Genomic DNA, 20,499 nt, shown 5'->3' with positions numbered 1-20,499 from the left:
GGAAGGGGGTGACGTTTGGGAAGGCCTGGCTTTCAGCGTTCAATGCTGTGTCACTCAGCCCAGAGCTGGCATCAGCTCATGGCTGTTCTTTAGTCACGCTCATCACGGACCACAGAGCTGAACCCCTAGACCTGCTTAGGGGACCAGCTGGGAGTAAAAACATCACTCGTCACCCAGGTGGGCTTGAATGGGACTTCCCAGGTCCATCTCCCCCACCCCTCTGCACAGCAAGGGTCAGTCCCCTCAGAGCCCCTCTCCAGGGATAATGCTCCTTTGAGTCAAAAGCAGTGGCTGTTGCAGGCAGATCCCTCAACAAGAACTGTGAACTCTCACTTGGGCGGACATGCGATTTGATGCCTAATTTGGGCATTTATGCAGAGGGTTAAAGCACTGGCCAGAGGTGGGGCAGGAGGGAATTTGCCCTGCATACCCTGGTATTCCAGTCCCTTCCCCAGGGCCTCAGCTCCAGTGCTCCCCTGGGACCTGCTGTGCTAGTCACCTGCAGCCATTCAGCTGGGGCCCAGTCACTCAGGCTTGTGCAGAAAGGAAAGTGCTGACACAGGGAATGATCCCTCACCACAGTGGGGTTGGGTTTATTTGGCACCCTGCATTAGAAATCACAACTCTGCAGTTATCAAAGTGGTAAAGGGGGTCTGGACACGTGGCTGGATCGCCGGAGACAACGACAAAGCTAGTTTTCCTTCGTGCTGCCCTCCCCCTCCCAAGCACACACTGCTACGCCAGCTAGACCATGTGAAAAGAAATACATTATAAATAATACTTATAGTCAGCTCCATCTTCTCCTTCCCTCCTTGCTCCCTACCTGCATGGCACCGCTGGAAAGGAAGGCAGGACAGCCGCAGTGCCGTGGCGATGTCACAAAGGGATTCCATCAGAGTGGCTCGTGTTTATGGGTGGTGAGTCCAGCTGCCAGAGGGCTCCATTTACAAGCAAAGGTCTGATTTGTCTAACTGCCAGTGCCCCAAACTCAGCCTGCCATGTGAACATCAAGCAGGATTCTTCCCTTCGTCAGCCACAGGAATGGTGGGGCTCCAGGGTACATTAACCCCAGGCATGTAATTCCCCCTGCCTTCACATGATGCCCTTTGCGCCATCGGCGCAGGCCTGCTGCTTCCAGTGGCGTAAAGACTGAATTTCGTGCCTAGCACAACGTGGTCCTGGTCCTTCGGGAGTAAAGGGCAGTAAATGCTTTTCTCACCACTAGTCAGCAGATCCGGCTTGGAACAAACAGTGGGCAGCTCTGCTGAGTAAGCCAGGGCCTTTTCCGCAGGCCCTAGTCAGAGGAGAGCTGCAGGGTACCAGCTTCTTGTGCTTTGGAAGCGGCAAATGTCAGAGAACCGCAGAGGACAGCTAGCAGACAAGGGGCGGAAATGACTGACAGTAGCTGCCTAGCCAGCAGAGCACGTCCCTGTCGGAGTGACATGAATGTGAAACGCTTCCAGGAGAGCCTGGCACATCTAGACTGGTAGTTTTAGCTCCATAGCACCAGCCCGAGTCAGTTGACCCGGGCTCTGAGAGTCAGTGCTCCCCTCCACCCCCAACGCAGATATGCCCAGCTCTGCCCCCCAGACAGTGGGTCCTGGAGGCAAGGAGGGAACCGGGCTCTGGAGTATGGACTGCAGTTCCTAAGCCCAAGAAGGCTGGAACATGCTCCCAGGGGTGAGTAGCTGAGCTCAACCCTCCTGCAGCCAGGGGAAGTGACTAGACCAGGCAGAGGGGGATGTCAGCGTAACAGATGGGGGTTATGCTGTCTGCATTTGCCTTCGTGAAATGGAAGTAAAGGGACTCCAAAGCTAAACGCCGATGGCTGCAGGGGAAGGCACTATGGCTGCCATCCAGCGGCCTGGCTGAAGCGGCCTCCTCCAGCAGTGGGAGGTGCTGCAATCTTTCGGTTGTGTTCCTGGCCGAGCGGCAGGTGGGGCAGGAGTGAAGCATGGCACCAGCGCCAGGGAAGCCCAGCCTGCCAGGGAGCACAGGCCATTTGCAAAGCTGCCTCCCACCACGAAAACATCATCTTCTGAACTGCACTGGGGGTGTTGTCTGCGGTTGCTACAGATGCCCCTCCCCTCACAGGCCCCAGCGGCTGGGGCCTGCAGCATGAATGCTGCTCACTCAGGAGCCCATGGTCAGAGGGCTGGGCAGAGAAACGCCCTTTGCAGGGATGCTGCATGCTAACTGCCATGGCACGGGGCCCAAACGCAAAGCTCCGCCATGCCACACCAGTGCCGCACCCAGGCCACATCTATCCCCTGCACGCAAGGTAGGCAGGGCAGGCAAAGCCCACGCCCTGTCAGGGCACAGGCTCGACGCAAGGAAGGAATCCACGTCTCAGCTTTTAGAAGCTAGGCCTCCCTTTCCACCCCATCGGCCTGAGCTAGGAACGCCCCGCCCGGAGAGAGGATCTAGCCCAGGCATGTCTGGGCCAACAGCTACTCTGCTTTGATACATGGCTATAGGTGCCATAAAGACACCCCAGGCCAAGAGACCCGCTGCCAGGCCCCCAGGAACTCACACGGCCAGTCACAACCCCCCAGAACAGGGGTCTGAGCTAGGGAACTTGCGACTACCAGCACCCCACACTGCCAGACAACTCACTGAGTCCTACAGGGCCAGAGTTACTCCTGCCAACGTCCAACAGGGTGGGTGGGCCAGGCTAGGGGGCAGAGCCCACAGCAGCGTCACTTAATTAGCACCATTTTGTTAGCCCATTTCCACGGAGCTCTTGGCTCCCCTGGAGCCGGGTGCCTCGGGTGAAAGGGGGGCCTTTCTCAGCCGAGCCCTGCAGTGACTGCCCACAGGTAGGCTCTTTCTACCAGGCGCGCGTGGCCGCGGCTCTGAAAGGCTCTTTGGACTTGTTCTGGCTCGTCTCCTAGACCTCTGTCCTTGCTCAGTCACTGCCTATGCACAGGGATACGAGGGCAAAGCAGGACTTCACTGGAGTGCGGCTGCAAACCTGCAAAGGCTGCATGGAAGGCACTGAGGACAGGAACTCGCAGGGGAGGATCTTGCCCCGTCTGCGCACCCTCCCCTCTGCTTTGGCGTTGGCTCTTCTAAAGCCCCAGGGAGCCATAGGACATGCCCCGGGATCCTTGGCCTCCCTCATACAGGGCTGGCTGTGCTGGGGGGGGGGGGGGGGTACAGTGGGGGAGGATGCTGTGGTAGCACTAGGGTAACCGCATCCTAGACAGAGTCGCTAATCAGAGGAGAGCTGGCTCCTGGACAGCTCACCCTACTGCTCGCCTGCGCTCCCAGCCTCCGCCCCATGGCTGGGGAGTCCTTCCAGCACCCTCCCGGGGTTGCTGGCTTTGGGACAGCTACTGGGGAGAGGTGGATGCTGGCAGAAGCATGCTCCATCCACCCTGCACAGACTGAACAGGCCCACAGAGACTGGGCCATGAGCACCAAGAAAGCAGCTGCTGTACCGGCCAGTGGGAACGAGCACTTGTCCTGACTGGGTGTCAGCCAGCCAGGCCATAGGATGGCCCCTGGGGAGAGGAGAGGGCGGGACCTGCAGCTTTCAGAGGGAAAGCCAGTGCACCAGCCCTACCACGGCAGTGCAGGGGCCTTGTCTGCTGTTCCTATTTACAGACAGCCTCGCTCCTGCTCCGGCCTCCTGGATGGCTCTGTCCAGTGTCAGCAGTATCACCGGAGACGCACTCAGAAAGGGTCCCTGGAGACCGGGGCCCACCCAGCGGCAAGGGCTGGCAGCAGCTCTGGCACGGTCCTCCCCAGCTGGCTCTCACTGCTAGGAGGTGCTCTCCTGTGCTCTCTCCTCCTGGCTCTCCTCATCTCTCTCGCAGTTCCAGTCCTTCAGGCCCTCTGGGAGGGAGGTGTCTTCATCCAAGCTCCCGGTGCCATCTACAAACTCCTCATAGGTGGATTTCTCTGCAAAGGGCCTGGGGCCAAGCAATTCAACCATGTCCACTTTCTCCAGCACTTCTTTCTCCAAGAGACGCTTTCCTACCTGTGGGGAAAATAAAATCATCACAGCCCGATTCCTCAGCCATCCAGCCTCTGCACTGGGAAGTCGCACACTTCCCTACAGGCAAATGCAGTGCAGCTGCAGCTCCAGCATGCTCTCTCCCTCCCATCAGGGTGTCCCATGCCAGCGTGGGAGGAGCTAACCATCCAGCGGCCGATAGTGCAACCGGCCACCAGAGGCCCCTGTGCTGGCGCCCGCTGGGGCACGGACCAGGGCCCGTTCACGTACCTTCTCCACCTGGTCGTGACACCGCGTCAGTAGCTCCTGGGTCCTTTCGTATGCAGAGTTGATGAGGCTTCGGACCTCCTCGTCTATCAGCTGGGCCGTCGCCTCGCTGTATGGTTTCTCTGCAAGCATCTCGCCCTGCCGCAGGAAGTCGAAGGAGACCTGGCCCAGCTTGTCACTCATCCCAAACTGGACGATCTGGAAGAGAGCAGCCCCGCTAAGCTGGCTAGCTCCACGGGGACGAGCAGAGCCGTTCCCATCCCCCGGGCAGAGACACCTGGCAGCACGGTGCCGCCACACGCTCCTGGCTCTGGGCGTTACCTGGGCGTAGGCGCTCTGCGTCACCTTCCTCAAGTCGTCCTGAGCGCCCGTGGTGATGCGCCCAAAGAACAGCTGCTCAGCCACCCTGCCGCCCAGCATCATGCACATGCGATCGAACAGCTGCTCCTTGGTGTACAGGTACTGCTCCTTGGGCAGGTACTGCGCGTAGCCGAGCCCCTTGCCCCTGGGGATGATGGACACCTGCAAGACACTTGGCACCTGGTGAGACTGGCCCCGCCGCCACGCTCCCGGATTCTAGAATCTGCCTGCGAGAGGGAATGCTGGGGCCACCCCCGCCTCCCCTGCGGGAGCACGCCTTGGGCCCGGCTTTTATCCGGAGACACCAGAGCTGGCCAGAAGGGGACCTGAGAATGAGCATGCTCTTCCCAGAATAGCCCGGCAGACAATGAATGCACTTGACACGGTCAGTGCAAGGGAGGGGTCCGCAATGCTGCCTGCGTGGTGCCCAGCACCCAGGGGCGCTCTCCTCCAGGGGAGGGTGGCCTGAGGCACAACCGAAATGTTCAACAGCCTCCACAGCCGTCTGGCCCTGAGGGTATAATCCAGTCAACAGAGCGGGCCCATCCGTGCTGCCAGCTCCTCGTCCTGACCTGAGCCCCCCGCCGGTCACGCTTGGGGAGGGCGTGTTGTGAAGTTCCAGATCCGCCAGGCTCGAGGCCAGAGCAATGGGAAAGCCCCGTCAGGCTGCCACTGGGAAGCGGGAGCAGGCTAGACACAAACCTTCAGCAGGGGATCAGCATGCTCCAGGAACCACCCCACCACGGCATGTCCAGCTTCGTGATAGGCCACTGTGGTCCTCTCGTTCGGCTGCAGAACCTGGGTCTTCTTCTCGAGACCTACACACAGGTTCGGGAGAGTCAGTGACACTCATGGGTAGACAGGTACCAGGACCCCATAGCTGGGAGCCAGAAAGCCCCCTGCCTCAGTGAAACAAACCCAGCCGTGTCCACAACACCCAGAAGGGAGAACCCCACTCCCCTCCTTTCCGAGCCAGGGACAGCACCTGGGGCCTTGGCTCGCTGGCTAGGGATGATTCCTGAGGCCCAGCCTGCTCTTTAGGCTCAGGGGAGGCACTGGCCCCTCACGTTTCCTCCCTAGAGGGATGTGCCTGGCCATGGGAGCTGCCAGCTCTCTGCGTGGGTTTCTAGAACACAAGCTCAGGGGTTAGGAGCTCACAGCACTGCCGGGAGGTAAGTTGATGCTGTGCTGATTGGAGGGGCCACAGGAGGAAGACAAGGAACCCCTAGACACTCCCGGCTGCATGGGAGGACGGGAAGACGAGAGCGCAGGAAGGGACCCTGAACGTTCGTTCACTCGAGCACCTCTTCTGCGGGGCTGGGCCAAGTTCTGGATGGCTGGAATCGCTGTTCCGAGCCACTGCAGGCCCAGGAGCTGCACGACCGTTAGCTCAGCAGGCTGAGGCTGCAGAGGGCTGGGGGCGGCAGCGCTGGGGTTTGCACATGGCCCAGCAGCCCTGCTGCTTTCCATCCCCTGGGGAAAACTTGGTGCTTTTCATTCCAGCGCCTCAGCCTCCTCCATCAGCTGCAGCCCACGATTCTTCCCCACTTGGCCGAGACTCCCCAGGGAGCACGTGGCTCTTCGTGCCATGCCTGGGAAGCTCTGCAGATGCTACCCTCCCCCTGCAGGGACCCACCCATTGCGTTCCCAGGCTAGCAGGAGTGTGCTCAGCTTAGCTCCTAGGCGGGGGGGGGGGGGGGGGGGGGGGGGGGGGGAGGAGCATCACCCCTAAGCCAAGTACGGGGGACACAGAGTCGACTTCCTGACAGCACCAGAGGTGGCTCCCCGACAGCAACGCCCCCTAAGAGAAGTGCCTGGGCATCTCCCTAGGACTCTTCCTTCCCCTCAGCTGGGAGCAGGGCCCGACCACCAGTTGAGCCTGGGCTGAGCCCCAGGGCCCTGGAGAACCCCACCTTGCCTAGCGCATCGTCTGCCAGGCTCAGCAGAAGCCCCGAACCTTCTGAGTCAGTCTCTGCTCTAGCAGCAGAGCTGTCTGGCTGTGCGCAGGGCCAAAGCAAGCTGCAGCAGCCAGCCACGCCCTGCGTGGTTCCCAGAACCCCCCTGTAGCTGCATCCCCCAGCAGAGCTCCGAGCTGGCCTCACCCCCGATGACTCTCTCGATGGCCTGCTCAAAGTGCTTCTCGGCAACAGAGGGATTCAAGTGGCGAGCGGCAATCAAGGCAGCCTCGTTGCAGACGTTGGAGATGTCAGCACCTATGGACAGGAGGGCCACGCCATCAGCCTAGTCCCCACGCACACGTGAGGAGCCCAGACAAGCCAAGGCAGCTGGAGCGCCCCCCAGCCATGGCTCAGGACAGTCACAGTGAGAAACGGCCAGCAGGGCGAGCGCTACCTCAGCAGCATGGGGCACCACAGGAGCTGACCCGCGTCCCCCAGGCTGCCCGGGCTCTGGGTGTCGAGCAGCAAACCCGGCGCCGGTGCAGCACTTGGGCTCCCAGGCACAGGAGCACTCGGAGCGCAGGGCTTTGCGGGCTGGAACTTGACCGAACCCCCTGCTGGGAGGCTGCTGCTTCACCCCAAGTCCCCTCAGAGGAGGGCGCTGGACTCCTCAGTCACCCTGCCTCACTGGCACCCGCAGAGCTGCGCTCCCCTGCCATTCACACACAGCTAACAGGCTCCTGCCACCCTCCCCTTGGCTAACGCCCCACCACAGCACAATTCCAGCAGCAGGACCGGCCAGGCAGACCAAGGCCCCTCTGCTCAGGTATCCCAGCTCCAATCCCTGGGGCTCCAAGGAAGGTGGAACCCCCACCAAGCACACCTGACTGAGGGGGGCGCTCTGTACAGAGTGGTGCATACGAACACAGCTCAGGAATAGCCGAGGCGAGTCCTCTGGCCTAGCAGCACTGCAGCATTCTCGTCCCCGCCTGTGTGCGCATGTCACACCCCACCGAGGGAGGACCAGTGCATGGGGGATGGTCCCATTCACAGCCGAAACGGGACAGAGACCGAGAGAATGTGGGGCAGCACCGGGATCCCTCTGCCGTACTGCAGAACAGGGCGAGGCCTGGCTCCCTTCTGCCACGGGGGCAGCACGCGGACGCGCTAACTCAGCCCTCTGCAGCAGAGACAGAAGAAAACAGTAACTCCAGTTCACCGTGTATTGAACCCTGCTGGAGCTGGAAGGCTGCAGTGAATATTTACTGTGCAGCTCATGACCATGTCCATAACGGCAGGAGGCTCACAGCTGCTCTGTCTAGGTACTTCCAGAGCCCCTTGGCATCTGTCCTCCCATCACAGCAGATCAGCCAGTTGCTACAGCTCCCTCCCCCACGCCTCCTCCCACTTGGTATTTCCCGGCCACACACCAGTGAATCCTGGAGTCCATGCTGCCAATTTCCGAGCCAGGGCGTCTCTGCTGACGCTTTCCTCCAGTTTCAGGGGCCGGAGGTGGACCTTAAAGATGGATGCTCTGCCTTTGATATCAGGCAGACCTGGGTGAGAACAGAGCCAGAGAGGCTGTTTCAGAACTGAATAATGCAGGGCTCCTACCGCCACACAAGCTCTCCACAGGGACGTCTTCTCCCCACCACCTCGTATCCTCGCCACACTGGACTCACTAGTTCAGGGGCCTTTTCTGCCCCGGGTTGGAAGAGAACACTCACAGCCATCTTTATTTACAGTCAGCTGCCCGGAAGTGTCCCTGTTTCCCTGACACGACAGTGATGCCTGTATCCAGAGCACCTCCAGTCGCCCAACGTACCGAGATCGCTGCAGAGACCCCACGGACTGCATAACAGCCCCACAGCGACACCACGCAGCCAGGATGGTTTGGAAATGGCTGGGGGACTTGAAGGTGCACAGAACGCCCCCAAACTCTGTAACGCCCCCAGTGACACTTGCTGGGCTGGGCTGCCTAGTGGCAAAGGCCTGTTTACAACAGCAGCTGCCCCGAGGACAGCTAGAGCCCCCAGTCCCACAAGCCGCTGTCCAGAGCCCTGTGCAGCGTGAGCCGAGATGGCACCAGTGTTGCTCATGACCCCCTTTGGCACTGGGATCTTGCACACCCCACCACAGGGGCCTGCAGTAACGGATCTACCAGGCCAGGGCTGGTCTTGCTTCCAGCCCTGCCCGTTTTACATTAACCCCCGCTGGGTTCCCCCCACTCCTTGCAACTATCATGGAACTCCATGTTTACACAGAGGCCAGATGATCCTGCAACTTCCAGCCAAGCTGGGGGAAATTCAATCTGCTCCACAGGGCAGCAGGCTCCCCACGCCAGGCAAGGCGAGAACCAGATCTCCCCACCCCACACTCAGTGGCTCAGCAGCTGGTCCCCTGGCTTTGTGAAGGCAGCGTTAGCAGCTGTAGGGCAAGACAGTTCTTTTCTCTACCGCTAATGATCAAGTCTAGGCTGGGGAGCAAGGGAGAAGGGCAGAGCCCGAAGCTGCCTGGGTTAGGCGTGGCAGACATTACCAATGTAAATCTGACGGTCAAAGCGCCCTGGTCTCATCAGCGCAGGGTCCAGAATGTCTGGGCGATTTGTTCCTGCGAGCACCACCACGTTGGTGCTGGAGTTGAACCCTAAACAGAGTGGGAGGAGGTCACACAGATACCGGCAGAGGACAGGGGGGAAGGGAACAAGCAAAATGCACAGGAGACTGGGAGGGCTTGGACTGCCTGGCAGGCTGTGAGGGGCTCACAGCTGTATTGCTGTGTGGGCCCAGTAGGCCAGACAGATTATACTGCTCAAGCCAGACCTTCTGCTTTCACTAGCTTTGAGCATAAGCCACTATCTAGGCTCTGAGCAGCCGTGCAGCGCCCCTCGCCCTGGCATGTCTGGGAGCACCCGGCACTCTGGGCTGGGGCATTACCAGCGACTTTCTAAGGAGCGCCCTGATGCCCTGCCACAGGCTGCTTTAGTTGGGGTTGGTCCTGCTTGGAGCAGGGGGTTGGACTAGATACCTCCTGAGGTCTCTTCCAACCCTAATCTCACTCACCGTCCATTTCGACCAGCAGCTGGTTCAGGGTGTTCTCCTGCTCGCTCTGCCCCCCGAAGTTCCCCCGGCCCCGCTTCCGACCGACAGCGTCGATCTCATCGATGAACAGGATGCAGGGGGCGTGTTTGCGGGCCAAGGCAAACATGTCCCGAACCTGAAACAGCCACATGCAATGGGTCCACTGGGGTTCCAAGGCTCCGGACAGGCGTCCACTGCCTTTCCGCAGGGATGGGATTCAGCAGGGGCTCTGCAGAGCCAGTCACCCTCTCCGCACCATTGTCCCCAGAGACGGAGCGTCCGGAGGCTCCCCAGGCACGGCTCTGACTGGTCTGGGATGCTCCCGCCAGGGCTGAGGTGGGAGAAGGACAACAGCACCAAGCTAACCCCTCCCTGCAGCCCCGGCCCATCAGCCCGTGCAGTGCATGCGCTGTCCCGAAGCACCAACGAGCCAAGGGGGCTTACCTGAGCTGCAGCTAACGCAGCTGCCCTGGGCCTGGAGGAGCCAGGCCCAGCTTTTGCCCGAGACTCCTTTCTCCTTGCAAAGAGCCTTGGGAATAGAACCAGTGGGAATTGATGGCTCGGGCTGAAAGGACCACGCTGCTGGGCTTTCCACTGCAGCAGGAGGCTGGTGGGATGGGACCCAGAGATGCCCCATGGAGCACATATCTTCTCCCCCAACCCTTGAGCCAGCCTTGCACAAGGGGGTGACGATGGGTCAGCAGGAGCAGCTACGCTTGTGGGGGGAGGAAAGTCCCAAGCCATCCCTTCACGGCCTGCTCAGAACCGCCAGTGCCGGCTCCACTGGCTAAAATGTGCCTCCTTCCTGTGCTGTGTACTTGGGCAGCCTCCCCATCACTGCCCCATCCCCTGCTTGCCAGCAGGCCCAGTGTGACGAAGTGGGGCTGTTCTTAACGTTTTCTCTGAATACTGTGGGGGTGCCTCAGTTTCCCCTAGGCAGTTCTTAAGTATCTAGGTGGTGGGATAAGGGTGTATGATCGTTGCAGAGCCCTAGAGGGCAGATGTGTGCAGGGGTCTGGACACAGAGAATGGCCAACACCCTGTTTCCTGGCAACTGATGGCCTGGGCCCTTCCGCCCTGCAAGGTGAGAGCTAAAGGGTTGGAGAACAAAGGAATCCGGTGACCTCCTGACCCGGGAAAGGGACAAAGCCCAGAGGAGGAGGGGCTGGAGGGTGAGTCTGTTTGGGGCTGGCTGGGGAGGAGGAGTGAAGTGCAGACGTGGTTGTCTGGCTCACTGCCCCCAAAATGGACCCGGTTGAGGGGTCCTGTTCTCTGTACCTACAAGCTCTGTTTTAGACCATGTTCCTGTCATCTAATAAACCTCTGTTTTACTGGCTGGCTAAGAGTCATGTGTGACTGTGGAGTTGGGGGGCAGGACCCTCTGGCTTCCCCAGGACCCCGCCTGGGCGGACTCACTGTGAGAAGCACACAGAAGGGCAGAAGATGCTGAATGCTCCGAGGTCAGACCCAGGAAGGTGGAAGCTGTGTGAGCTTTTTGCCCTGCAGACAGTCTGCTCCCAGAGAGGAGACTCCCCCAGAGTCCTGCCTGGCTTTGTAGGGAGCAGTTCCAGAGCATCGCCCATGGACTCTGTGACACGCAGCTGCTGCAAGTGGGAGCCCTGCACCCAGCCAGCCCTTGCCTGCCCAGCCCCAGACAGGAGGCAAAGAGCCAGTACTGGAAGAGAGGCTGGAGCCCAGCTGCCCTCCTGTCCTGCCACCACCCAGGGAGACCCACGCTCCCCAGGCTCTCATGGCAGCTAAGAGCCACCCCCACCATCTAGCTCCAGCACCAGAGATGACCCCTGCAGAAGGGACTTGCGCTTCCTCTGGGGAGCCCTTGTGAGCCGCGCTGCCGCGGACTTACCCGGGCGGGCCCCACACCCACAAACATCTCCAGGAACTCCGAGCCATTCACCGAGATGAAGGGAACGTTGGCTTCTCCCGCCGTTGCTTTGGCCAGGAGGGTTTTTCCGGTGCCCGGTGGGCCCGTGAGCACAGCACCCTGCAGCAGAGACAACAGAGACCAGCGCTAGCGTGGGACCGTCAGCAGGGCTGATGGTCAGAACCCCGTTGGCAGCAACGCTGCCAAGGCTGCTCCAAGCGCCCTGTCAGCTGGTGCCCCGGGGCATGTCTGGGGACTGGTTCCCTCCCAGCAGCCTCCGCTAGAATCACTCGTAGCAGGCCTGGCCCGCAGGACAGGGACAGACCTGGCAGCGTGTCGGCAGAGTCCAGCACAGCTAGCACACAGGGCTCCACAGCAACCAGGATCACCAGACAGCGCCGTGCCACAGGGCCCGAGGGGAACCGGGTCATTGGGCTCCGAGCTGGCTTCCCAGGGCCAGCAAGGGAAGGAAGCTGAGACAGCGTGTCCATGTGCGTGCACAGACACCTGCTCCCCTCCCCTGCCCCACCCCCCCACGCCTTGCACTGCGCACACCCTGGTGCCTCCTACGCCTCAAAACAGCACGTTCACCCGCACTTACAGGTGCCACTAAGCCCCGCCCACACCAATGACATTATCGTCCCCACGGTAACTAACGGGCATCCCAGGGGAAAAGAGAGGCGACTAAACCCAGACGCCAGAGACACCAGCACTGCACGGCCCGGCACTGTGTAGCGCCGGCCGGCCCGGCGGGCGTCCGTGAATCCGAGCGTCCCCGCTGCACAGCTGTGAAAGCTTCAGTGCTCCTCGCGGAGCCGGGCCCTCACAGCACCCCCTCTCCGCACCATGCTGATAAACACTCCGCACCGTCTGCGACAAGGGAACCCATCTGTAGGCCGAGTTACGTGTGCAGCACGGCTCAGGCATGGGACACAGGCCACAGGTCTGGACGAGCTGCCCTCTGCCGTTCCTTGGGCCCACCTTTCCTCACTCTTTTCTCCATTAGTCACAAAGCTCAGCTCAGGGTCCTGGACCCCTTGGAGCCCCCAGGACAGCGCTCCAACAGCTCAGCAGAGGGGACCCAGCCACCCCTCCCTGAGACGGCACCTTTGGGATCTTGGCACCCAGGTCCTGGTATTGTTTGGGGTTTTTCAGGAAGTTCACAAACTCCATGATCTCCAGCTTGGCTTCCTCGCAGCCGGCCACGTCTCGGAACTGCACGTCGACGTTGTCTTTCAGGATCTTGGCCGTGGTCTCGCCAACGCTGAAGAGCCCGCCCCCTCGTCCTCCGCGCCCGGCTCCCATTGGCCCACGTCTCAGAGTGAACAGAAGGAAGCCAACCAGCAGCAGAGTGGGCACCATGCTCATGAGGAATGTGCTGGGAGGGGAGAGAAGCACAAGCCACTGTCACACAGCAACAATGGTGCAGCAGAGCACCCGCAGCCGGCACGGGCTCCAGCCGCTCCCCCGGCTGGCACTCACCCGTCACTCTCCCTGGTGTAAATCACTGCGACCCGCTGAGCACCTTCCATTCCCAGCTCCAGCTGGGCAGTCTCCAGGTTCCGTTCAAAGGCATCGACGCTGCCGATGTTAAACCAGACGTACCTCTGCAGGGACCAGGGACAGACCCGGAGCCAGTCAGTCGCTGCATCGGCCTCCGCCCCCCACCCATGGGCAGGATCCCCGGCTGGGCCCAACAAGCCACCAGCAGGACCAAGCGCTGCCCCCTGCCTGCTGCACTCACTGAGCTATCTGACAGGGCGGCTGCATCAGAGGCCTCTCCACCCTCCCTGGGCACACCAGCAACGTGCAGAGCGCGCACGGCCTCCACTCTGGGGGCAGGGACGCTCTGTGGCCCCAGCAGCCCGGCTTGTGCTGTGGGGCTCTGTACAGGGCATGCTCACCTGGGGGCTTCCCTGTCCTCCCCAGTTCTTTGCGTGCCTGTGCCGAGACCCGCCTCCCCCACACCTAGGAAACAATCCCATTACCTCCGAGGTCACACCCGGCACAAGGACCACACGCACAAACTGTTTGTTCACCACTTCCAGACGGTCCACCTAAGACAGACAGAGACAGACAGGCAGGTGATGAGACAGCCCGTCCCCAGCCCCGGCCTGGCGAGCCATCCCCTGATCGCACCGCCCGTCCCCAGCCCCGGCCCGGCGAGCCATCCCCTGATCGCACCGCCCGTCCCCAGCGCCGGCCTGGCGAGCCATCCCCTGATCGCACCGCCCGTCCCCAGCCCCGGCCTGGCGAGCCATCCCCTGATCGCACCGCCCGTCCCCAGCCCCGGCCCGGCGAGCCAGCCCCTGATCGCACCGCCCGTCCCCAGCGCCGGCCTGGCGAGCCATCCCCTGATCGCACCGCCCGTCCCCAGCCCCGGCCTGGCGAGCCATCCCCTGATCACACCGCCCGTCCCCAGCCCCGGCCTGGCGAGCCAGCCCCTGATGGCACCGCCCGTCCCCAGCCCCGGCCTGGCGAGCCAGCCCACATCACACAGCCCATCCCCCGCCCTGGCGGTACAGCCCCCATCACACCGCCTGTCCCCCGCCCTCGCGGTACAGCCCTTGTTTGTAAAGGGGCAGCTGCTCTCCCGGGAGTAATTACCAGACACCCTGGGGGAGCTGGCAGCCAGAGGCAACAGTCCTTTTAACCCAACCCCACTGGAAAGGGGAGGGTGCAATTAAAGCCTGTCTATGCTCCCCGGATGGCAGAGCCCCTGTGATAAGCTCAGGCCCTCATCCCCCCAGCCATGACAAACTCTGAGCGTTGTCCATCCAGCAGCAATCCCAATAGCGCCTCAGCCGGGACCAGCCGAGTGGCGTCAGCAGCGTGGGGAGCAGGCAGCAAGGGCAGTTACGCAGGCGTGGCGAGGGGCTCCCAGCCCAACAGCAGAGCAGCACCAGGACACAGGTCTGGGGAAGTCTCCACGTGCCGCCTTACTGAGAGAGAGAGCCCCCACTTGGGGCTTCCCATAATTACTGGGGCCCGAGGAAGCAGGGCACAGAGCCAGTCTCCAGGGAACAATTGGGGGGTGTCTGTTCACATAATATGCTAGCTTTAAGGTAGGCTTCACAGGGTGCACACAACAACCCGGAAGCCCCCACTATCCTGATGTAGTCGGTGGCCAGCCTGGAGCACTGACAGCCAGGAGCGCTCTGGGGCTCCCCTGACAACAACAGATCGGAGAAGTGAGCTCAGAATCTCTGCTTCCTTAGACAGACACACGGAGACACTGACACCCTTCCAGACCTCATAGTTGTGGTGAAATGCTGGACAACATGAACCAAGCATAAATGGACACAGAGATGCTTGCCTGACTCTGCAGAAAACCTAAAACAACAACTTGGAAGTTCAAACCGCCCCATTATTAATGAGGTGTTAACTCTGAACCCTAAGGATGGCAACTTGTGCCACACTGAAAACTGAAATTTTGGAGACAGCATAAAATAGACAAAGTCAAAATAAAACAACAGAGGCTCTGGCAGGGACTGCATTATTAATTCAATACATCCCTCTCCTCCAGTTATATGAAGCTACCGCAGAACCTAGGGACCTTGCCCCAGGATTTAGAGGCAGTTGGCACAGGGCACACAAGGCCTTGCAAGTTACATGCTAGAGATAAAGGGCAGCCCAGGGCTAGTGTGGGACCCCTCGCACAGGATCATTTGATGTGTAACACCCAGTCCTCTGGGAACAATTGGCAGGAAGTGAGGAATGGGGGTAAAGGGGTGCCCATGCTCTGATAACGGGGCTCTCCCTGATCAAAACAGAAGTTGCCCCCTGACTCCAGCCTCAGAATGGTGCCTGAATAGTCACTGCTTTCCACGGCCCTCTGGGGGTGGTCTCCCCCAGCCTGAAGTCAGCAGGATTCAGAGGTGAGTTAGTAGCCCAAGCACTGTGCTAGTAACAAGTGGACAAATGGGAAAAACGTGCACAATGAGCCAGGGGAGAGCCATTCTCACTCTCACAGGTGACATTTCCTCACCAGTCCTCTAGCCAAGTAGTAATGGACAAAATGCTTCCAGTTGATTTCTCTGCCAGGATCTCGCCAAAAAAAATAGAGGAATCCCACGGCAGCGCCTGCCCCCATGACAGCCAGGTAGCCGAAGTTCTTGTCATCCCAGGGGAACTCTCCCTGGGGTGGGAGGAAAGGAAAGAACACTAGAAGTCAGCAGCCTGATTCCAACCGGGAAATAAACACCCAGCATTCAGAATTAGCCTGGGAGCAACTGTCAGTTCCTTGCTGCCCCCTGCCCTGACAGCCAGCCCCACAGCGCTGCTGAACGATTCAGAGCAGGCTGCTGGCACACCAGATTCGAAAGGGGTGCACGACTGCTCTAACTGTGAAGAAACAGCCAGTGCATCTGTGCTGCAGCCCCACCCTGGTCTCCGAACACGGAGCCTGTCTACACTGAGCGCTCACACGTAGAGCTGCAGCCCAGTGCATCAGACTGGAGTCAATGCCTCTACTTGTGCACCAGGGTGCAGTTGGGCCTGGGCCCCCATACTCTGCCTGAGAAGGGACGCGCTGGCAGCCTGAGCACCGATCTGACGTGCTGCCCAACCAAACCACAGGAAACATCAACCATTCGCACCTCGAACATGGAGGCGTGGCCTGCAGAGTACAGGTCCCAGGATGCCTTGGCCATCCGACCAAGAAGAAACACACAGTCTTCACTAGCCACACCTCTGGCTCTGGGCTGCGTGTCACATAGCTTTACCCATGCCTCCTTTCCAAGGTAGCCCCCCACCCCACTGTCTCACAGAGCTAATGTTAATCCCGAAAGAAATCTCTTCCCACAGAGAAATTCTGCACCGTTTTTAGTTACTTTAGGCAAAAAGCAAAAGGGTTTGTAATCCAGGTTTGTAACCCTCACAGGAAACTCCAATGACTCTCAAAAAAGGAAGCTGATGCAATTAGTGACTTCTGTCACGTATCTAACTACAGCACTGCCATTAAAATACCCACTTATTAGCGACAGGAAATGACTAGTTCAGATCACTCATGTCAATATTCTATCAATTCATCACTCTCCTGAGGGGAAAGTTCACCCTACACATTCCAACCACCACCTTCGCCCTGCCCTACGGGACAGGCTAAAGAACTCTTTCAATCCAGACGTCCCTCACTTGTGAGTCCGGGCTGTGGGCCAGCACTAAGGTTCCCCCTGGCATTTGTAGAGTTTTCACATGGATACTGTCCTTAGCCAAGGGAACATATCCTGCCATCGCTCATTTCCTGTCTCTTCAGTGCTTGGGTATTTTGACTGGCAATGCTATAGGTAAGCATGGTACCTAAGGGTTATACAGCAATTTCAGCTTCCTTAATGCTGAGTTAATTAAGTTTGTGTTTAGGAGTTTCCTAGTTTTTAAAAACCAAACCCACACAAGGAGCAGTGAGTCTGACTGGCAGGAAAACCTTTACATCACAGATCTCAAACTCAAATGACCACGAGGGGCCAATGTACTAGTCCTCATGTGGCCGAGGGCCGCACCACTGACCACCCGCCTCCCGCTGCCCTGGCCCTGCCCCCACTCCACCCCTTCTGTGAGGCCCCACCCCTTCCCTGCCCCCATTCCAACTAAGCCCTGGCCACTGCAGCCCTGTATGTGATTTGCTGTGGAATATTATATCCGCGGCTTGCGATGGATATTGTATTCCCATGGCTGCTGCTGGGGCACAAACAGAAACGTTTCGGACACAGGGTCCAAAGTGACAGTTATGGTGAGTGACTGTGGTGAACATTATGCTGGAGCGATCTGAAGGAAGAGCCAGACAGCAGATTTACACTGCAAACAGGGAGTCACTTGAACCACTAAACTAATGAAGAGATTTACGTGGGACTTTCCAGGCAATTCAGTCTGCCCTGCAAGAGACAGGGTGATGAACCCTGTGGGGACGGAGACGGATTTTCGGAATGAACAAAGGGACATAATCCTTCTGGAACCTTAACTGTCATTGCCCCGTAACAGAGCTACAGACCTTCCACATGCGCCTCCACCACCCAGAATCCTCCTTCTTCCCTCCTCTCTTGCCACCACCTCCTCCGCCATCTCCCCCATGACCGAGCGCTTTTGGATTAGGGAGGCCTAGGGAAAAGAAAGGTGTGTTAAGACAGACAATGGGCTTTGAGAAGAGACATAAAGAAGCCCAACTTCCTCATCCCGTTCACACGCCGAACAGCCAGCCCATTTATTAAATAAGCCAGCCCTGTTTGGAAGGTCTAATGAAAAAATATTTAAAAAGAGGTTGACAGGGCAAGCGAGATAAAGCCAACTGTACTCAGAAACCTACAGAGCAATGGGGATTTTACAGATCTGAACTGAGGTGCATCAGCAGATCCTATGGAGGTGGGCAGGACTCGAATAGAGAGAGAGTTGGGTATCAAGACAAGGGCTGAATTCTCAGAGAAGTGGTAGTGGGGAAACGTACTGACTCATGGACATGGACTATGGGAGTATTTTACACACATCCACACTGTAGCAATCGCTATCCAGCCCCTCACTAAAACTCCCACTCCTGGGCATCTTTAGAAAACCTAAGGACCAGCCCTGGAGGATTTAGGACTGTTTACCTTTAGTCTCGTGAGCATCCTCTGCTGGGCCGGAACTTCTTCCATTCTTCTTAAAATACTTCTCAAAGCCTTAGAGAGAAAGTGATTGTGTTTTGGTTATTTAAAGGTACAGTGACACTGGACAGACACTGTCCAGTCAAAGAGCCCCCTCTCTTTATAGGGGAAAGATTCTGGGCAAACCAGGAAGACACTAAACCAAAACCAAAAGGTGAGGGGAAATGATTTTGATGACAGCCTTCTGAATGGACTGCAGGGGGCAGATTAGTATCTACACAACTGGAGAGAAGGAGGTTACAACAGTCAATACCAGATATTATTAGAGCACGTAGTTTTACATTTATTTACCAAACAGCATTGTCCAAGAAAGAAGATCTCTCCTTCTGGGATCTAACTTGGACAGATCGATCCAAGGGAAGGAAGAAACACCTGCTAGCTAGTATGTTGCTGCCTCTCTAGAGGGAAGGTCTCTGCACAGAGGAATGCCTTGCATTGCACTCTTTGAAAGTCTACAGACAAAGACATCCTGATCTCTAGTGGGGATCCATCCCCCCATTCTGTGGTTCAAAGGCTGGAATGCAGACTAAGCCAGGAGAGGCACTCACTCAGCTCACATCGGTTACCTTCGACTATCCCACTGCACAGGGGAGTTCTGGAGAAAAGGTGCCCCAACATTCAGGTTTGAGGTGATTTTGTGGGGATATAGATCAGGGCAGCAGGCAAGAGCCCTGCAACACAACACTTATCAAAGGGCCATGAGCTTGAATCTAGGCAGTTGCAGAAAGTGAGTTACAGTGAGGTTTGGGCCCTGCCCGAGTCCCCCTGCCGATTTGTCTGGATTTATAGCCACATGAATCTCAGCTGTTACCTGAAACACACATTAAAAAAACCTACCCTTAAACAGAAGTGTGATTTTTAAGCTGATGACATCCCTTTAACATCACTAGGGGTATTATTATTATTAATGGGCCCAGGGCCTGCCAAGCCTAATGTACACTATTAGGTGTATTATGGTAGCACCTGGGAGCCCTAATCACGGCCCAGGACCCCATGATGTCAGACAAAGTACAAACACAGAACAAAAAATCGATCCCTGACCCAAGGAGTTCAGCCAGATCTCTGTTCCCCATTGTTTTAGATCTTTAATGATCTTTAGACCTGTAGCAGCAGCCCACTTTCTGTGTGTAGTGTTGTTCTGCAATCCATTCCCAAGCCCCTTTCACTCGGGGCTTGCATTCACTCTCTTCTTGTTTAAGGTCTATATCCCTCAGCAAACCACAGCTACACTAAGAAAGCTAGCGAAGTAAAAGGCCCTACAAGTAGCCTTGCTGGAGACACATACCTTTGGGTGGTTTTGAGCAGAGCCAGTGCCAAGAGGATGCTCTGCTCCCTGGGTAGTCCTGCTGCAGGGCGCGGATCCCCTTGAGCCACTAGAACAGTAAAGAGTAGCCTCACGTACACCACTGACACAGGACTGTACTGGCTCTCCGGGGGCAGGCACCCCACAGAACGATCAGAGCGCTGCGGTGCTCCAACTGCCTTCTGGGACGGTAGGCTGCCCACGCGTAAACTAGAGCAGCGCCGAGGCTGCTCTAACTGACAGTAGGCGCCATGCAGACCCAGCATGCCAGGAGGCACAAAGCACCCCTCGCCCCGCCTCCCCAGTCCTGCATGCAGTGCTCCTCAGCTGGACCCCACTTAGCGCCTGGGGGCGGGCTCTGGCAGGGCCCAGGAGACTTGGCGCGGAGCTAGGCCTTGCCTCGGTGCCCGGGCTGGCAGAGGACGGGCCTGGTGTCCATGCAGCTGGGGGTGGGGGCGCCAAGCCTGGGCGGCTCTGTGGGCAGCTGGAGAACTCGGAGCACCCCGGGAGGGGCAGGAGAGGGCCGGGCCCTGCCCCCCAGAGCACCGCGATGGGGGGAGGGGAGGGGCCGAGGGCGCAAGGGGCGGGGCTTTCACACCGTTCACAGCTGTGCACCCCTCCCACCCACAGCCTCGTTCTAACAACCAGACCACGCCCCCTGACCAGCCACAGGGACGTCATCACCGCGCCGAGCGCGCGCCGATGACATCATCGGGGCGACGGTTAGCGCCGTTGCACGGGCATACGGAGCCGTGCGTGTTACGACAATGCCGGAAAAGAAACCGTCGCCTCTCACCTGCCGGATCGGTGCCAGGTCCCTGAGCCCAGCCCCTGCGTGCGTCCGGCAGCCCCCTCGCCACAGGGCAGCGAGAGGCGGCCCCAGAGTCCCCGACGCGAGCCGATGAGCCATTCCCCGCGGGTGCGCTGCGCCTGTAGGCGCATGCGCAGAGTTCACTCCCGCGAAGTCTCTGTGCACATGCGCCTTGCCCCTAGTCCTGGGCCGGGCTTGGGCGGAAGCGCCTGACGCCGGGGGAGGGACAGGAAAGGCGCCCCTGGGGTCCCAGCGAGACATTCCGGGTAGGGACGAGCGCTGGGGCGTTTGGTTCCGGGCTGCCC

General features: G+C 58.9%; 1 protein-coding gene across 4 annotated transcripts; it reads right to left on the bottom strand.

The window, feature by feature from the left end:
• Positions 1-564: 564 nt before the first annotated feature.
• Positions 565-20,386, bottom strand: LOC102929869 (AFG3-like protein 1). Of its 4 annotated transcripts, none has more exons than XM_037877533.2 (17): positions 20,180-20,386; positions 19,366-19,453; positions 18,027-18,095; positions 17,435-17,541; positions 15,437-15,586; positions 13,437-13,505; positions 12,931-13,055; positions 12,556-12,826; positions 11,431-11,568; positions 9,549-9,702; positions 9,025-9,132; positions 7,917-8,042; positions 6,691-6,801; positions 5,291-5,406; positions 4,550-4,750; positions 4,232-4,426; positions 565-3,985 (listed from the first exon to the last, which is right to left on the bottom strand). In XM_037877533.2, exons 1-17 carry the CDS (start codon positions 20,291-20,293, stop codon positions 3,767-3,769), a joined length of 2,361 nt encoding a protein of 786 aa, XP_037733461.1. In that variant the 5' UTR covers positions 20,294-20,386; the 3' UTR covers positions 565-3,766. The 4 variants fall into 4 exon arrangements, with proteins under 4 accessions (XP_037733461.1, XP_043381861.1, XP_037733462.1 ...); XM_043525926.1 differs by lacking the exon at positions 20,180-20,386 and adding an exon at positions 19,783-20,019; XM_037877534.2 differs by lacking the exon at positions 17,435-17,541 and having other exon boundaries at positions 20,180-20,353.
• Between the last annotated feature and the right edge of the window lie 113 nt (positions 20,387-20,499).

The sequence above is a fragment of the Chelonia mydas genome, chromosome 12, assembly GCF_015237465.2.
Source record: "Chelonia mydas isolate rCheMyd1 chromosome 12, rCheMyd1.pri.v2, whole genome shotgun sequence".
Taxonomy (NCBI): domain Eukaryota; kingdom Metazoa; phylum Chordata; order Testudines; family Cheloniidae; genus Chelonia; species Chelonia mydas.
This window is presented reverse-complemented; position numbering and strand designations above follow the sequence as displayed.

What these genes read in the sequence shown, in the direction of transcription:
- LOC102929869 (XM_037877533.2), bottom strand. Translation starts at nt 20,293, where the DNA reads ATGGCTCATCGGCTCGCGTCGGGGACTCTGGGGCCGCCTCTCGCTGCC. An exon ending in GGTGGAGGCGCATGTGGAAG is followed by an intron (nt 15,587 to 17,434) that starts GTCTGTAGCTCT and finishes CTCCCACCCCAG; the next exon opens with GGAGAGTTCCCCTGGGATGA. An exon ending in TGACCGTCAGATTTACATTG is followed by an intron (nt 8,043 to 9,024) that starts GTAATGTCTGCC and finishes GTTCTCACCCAG; the next exon opens with GTCTGCCTGATATCAAAGGC.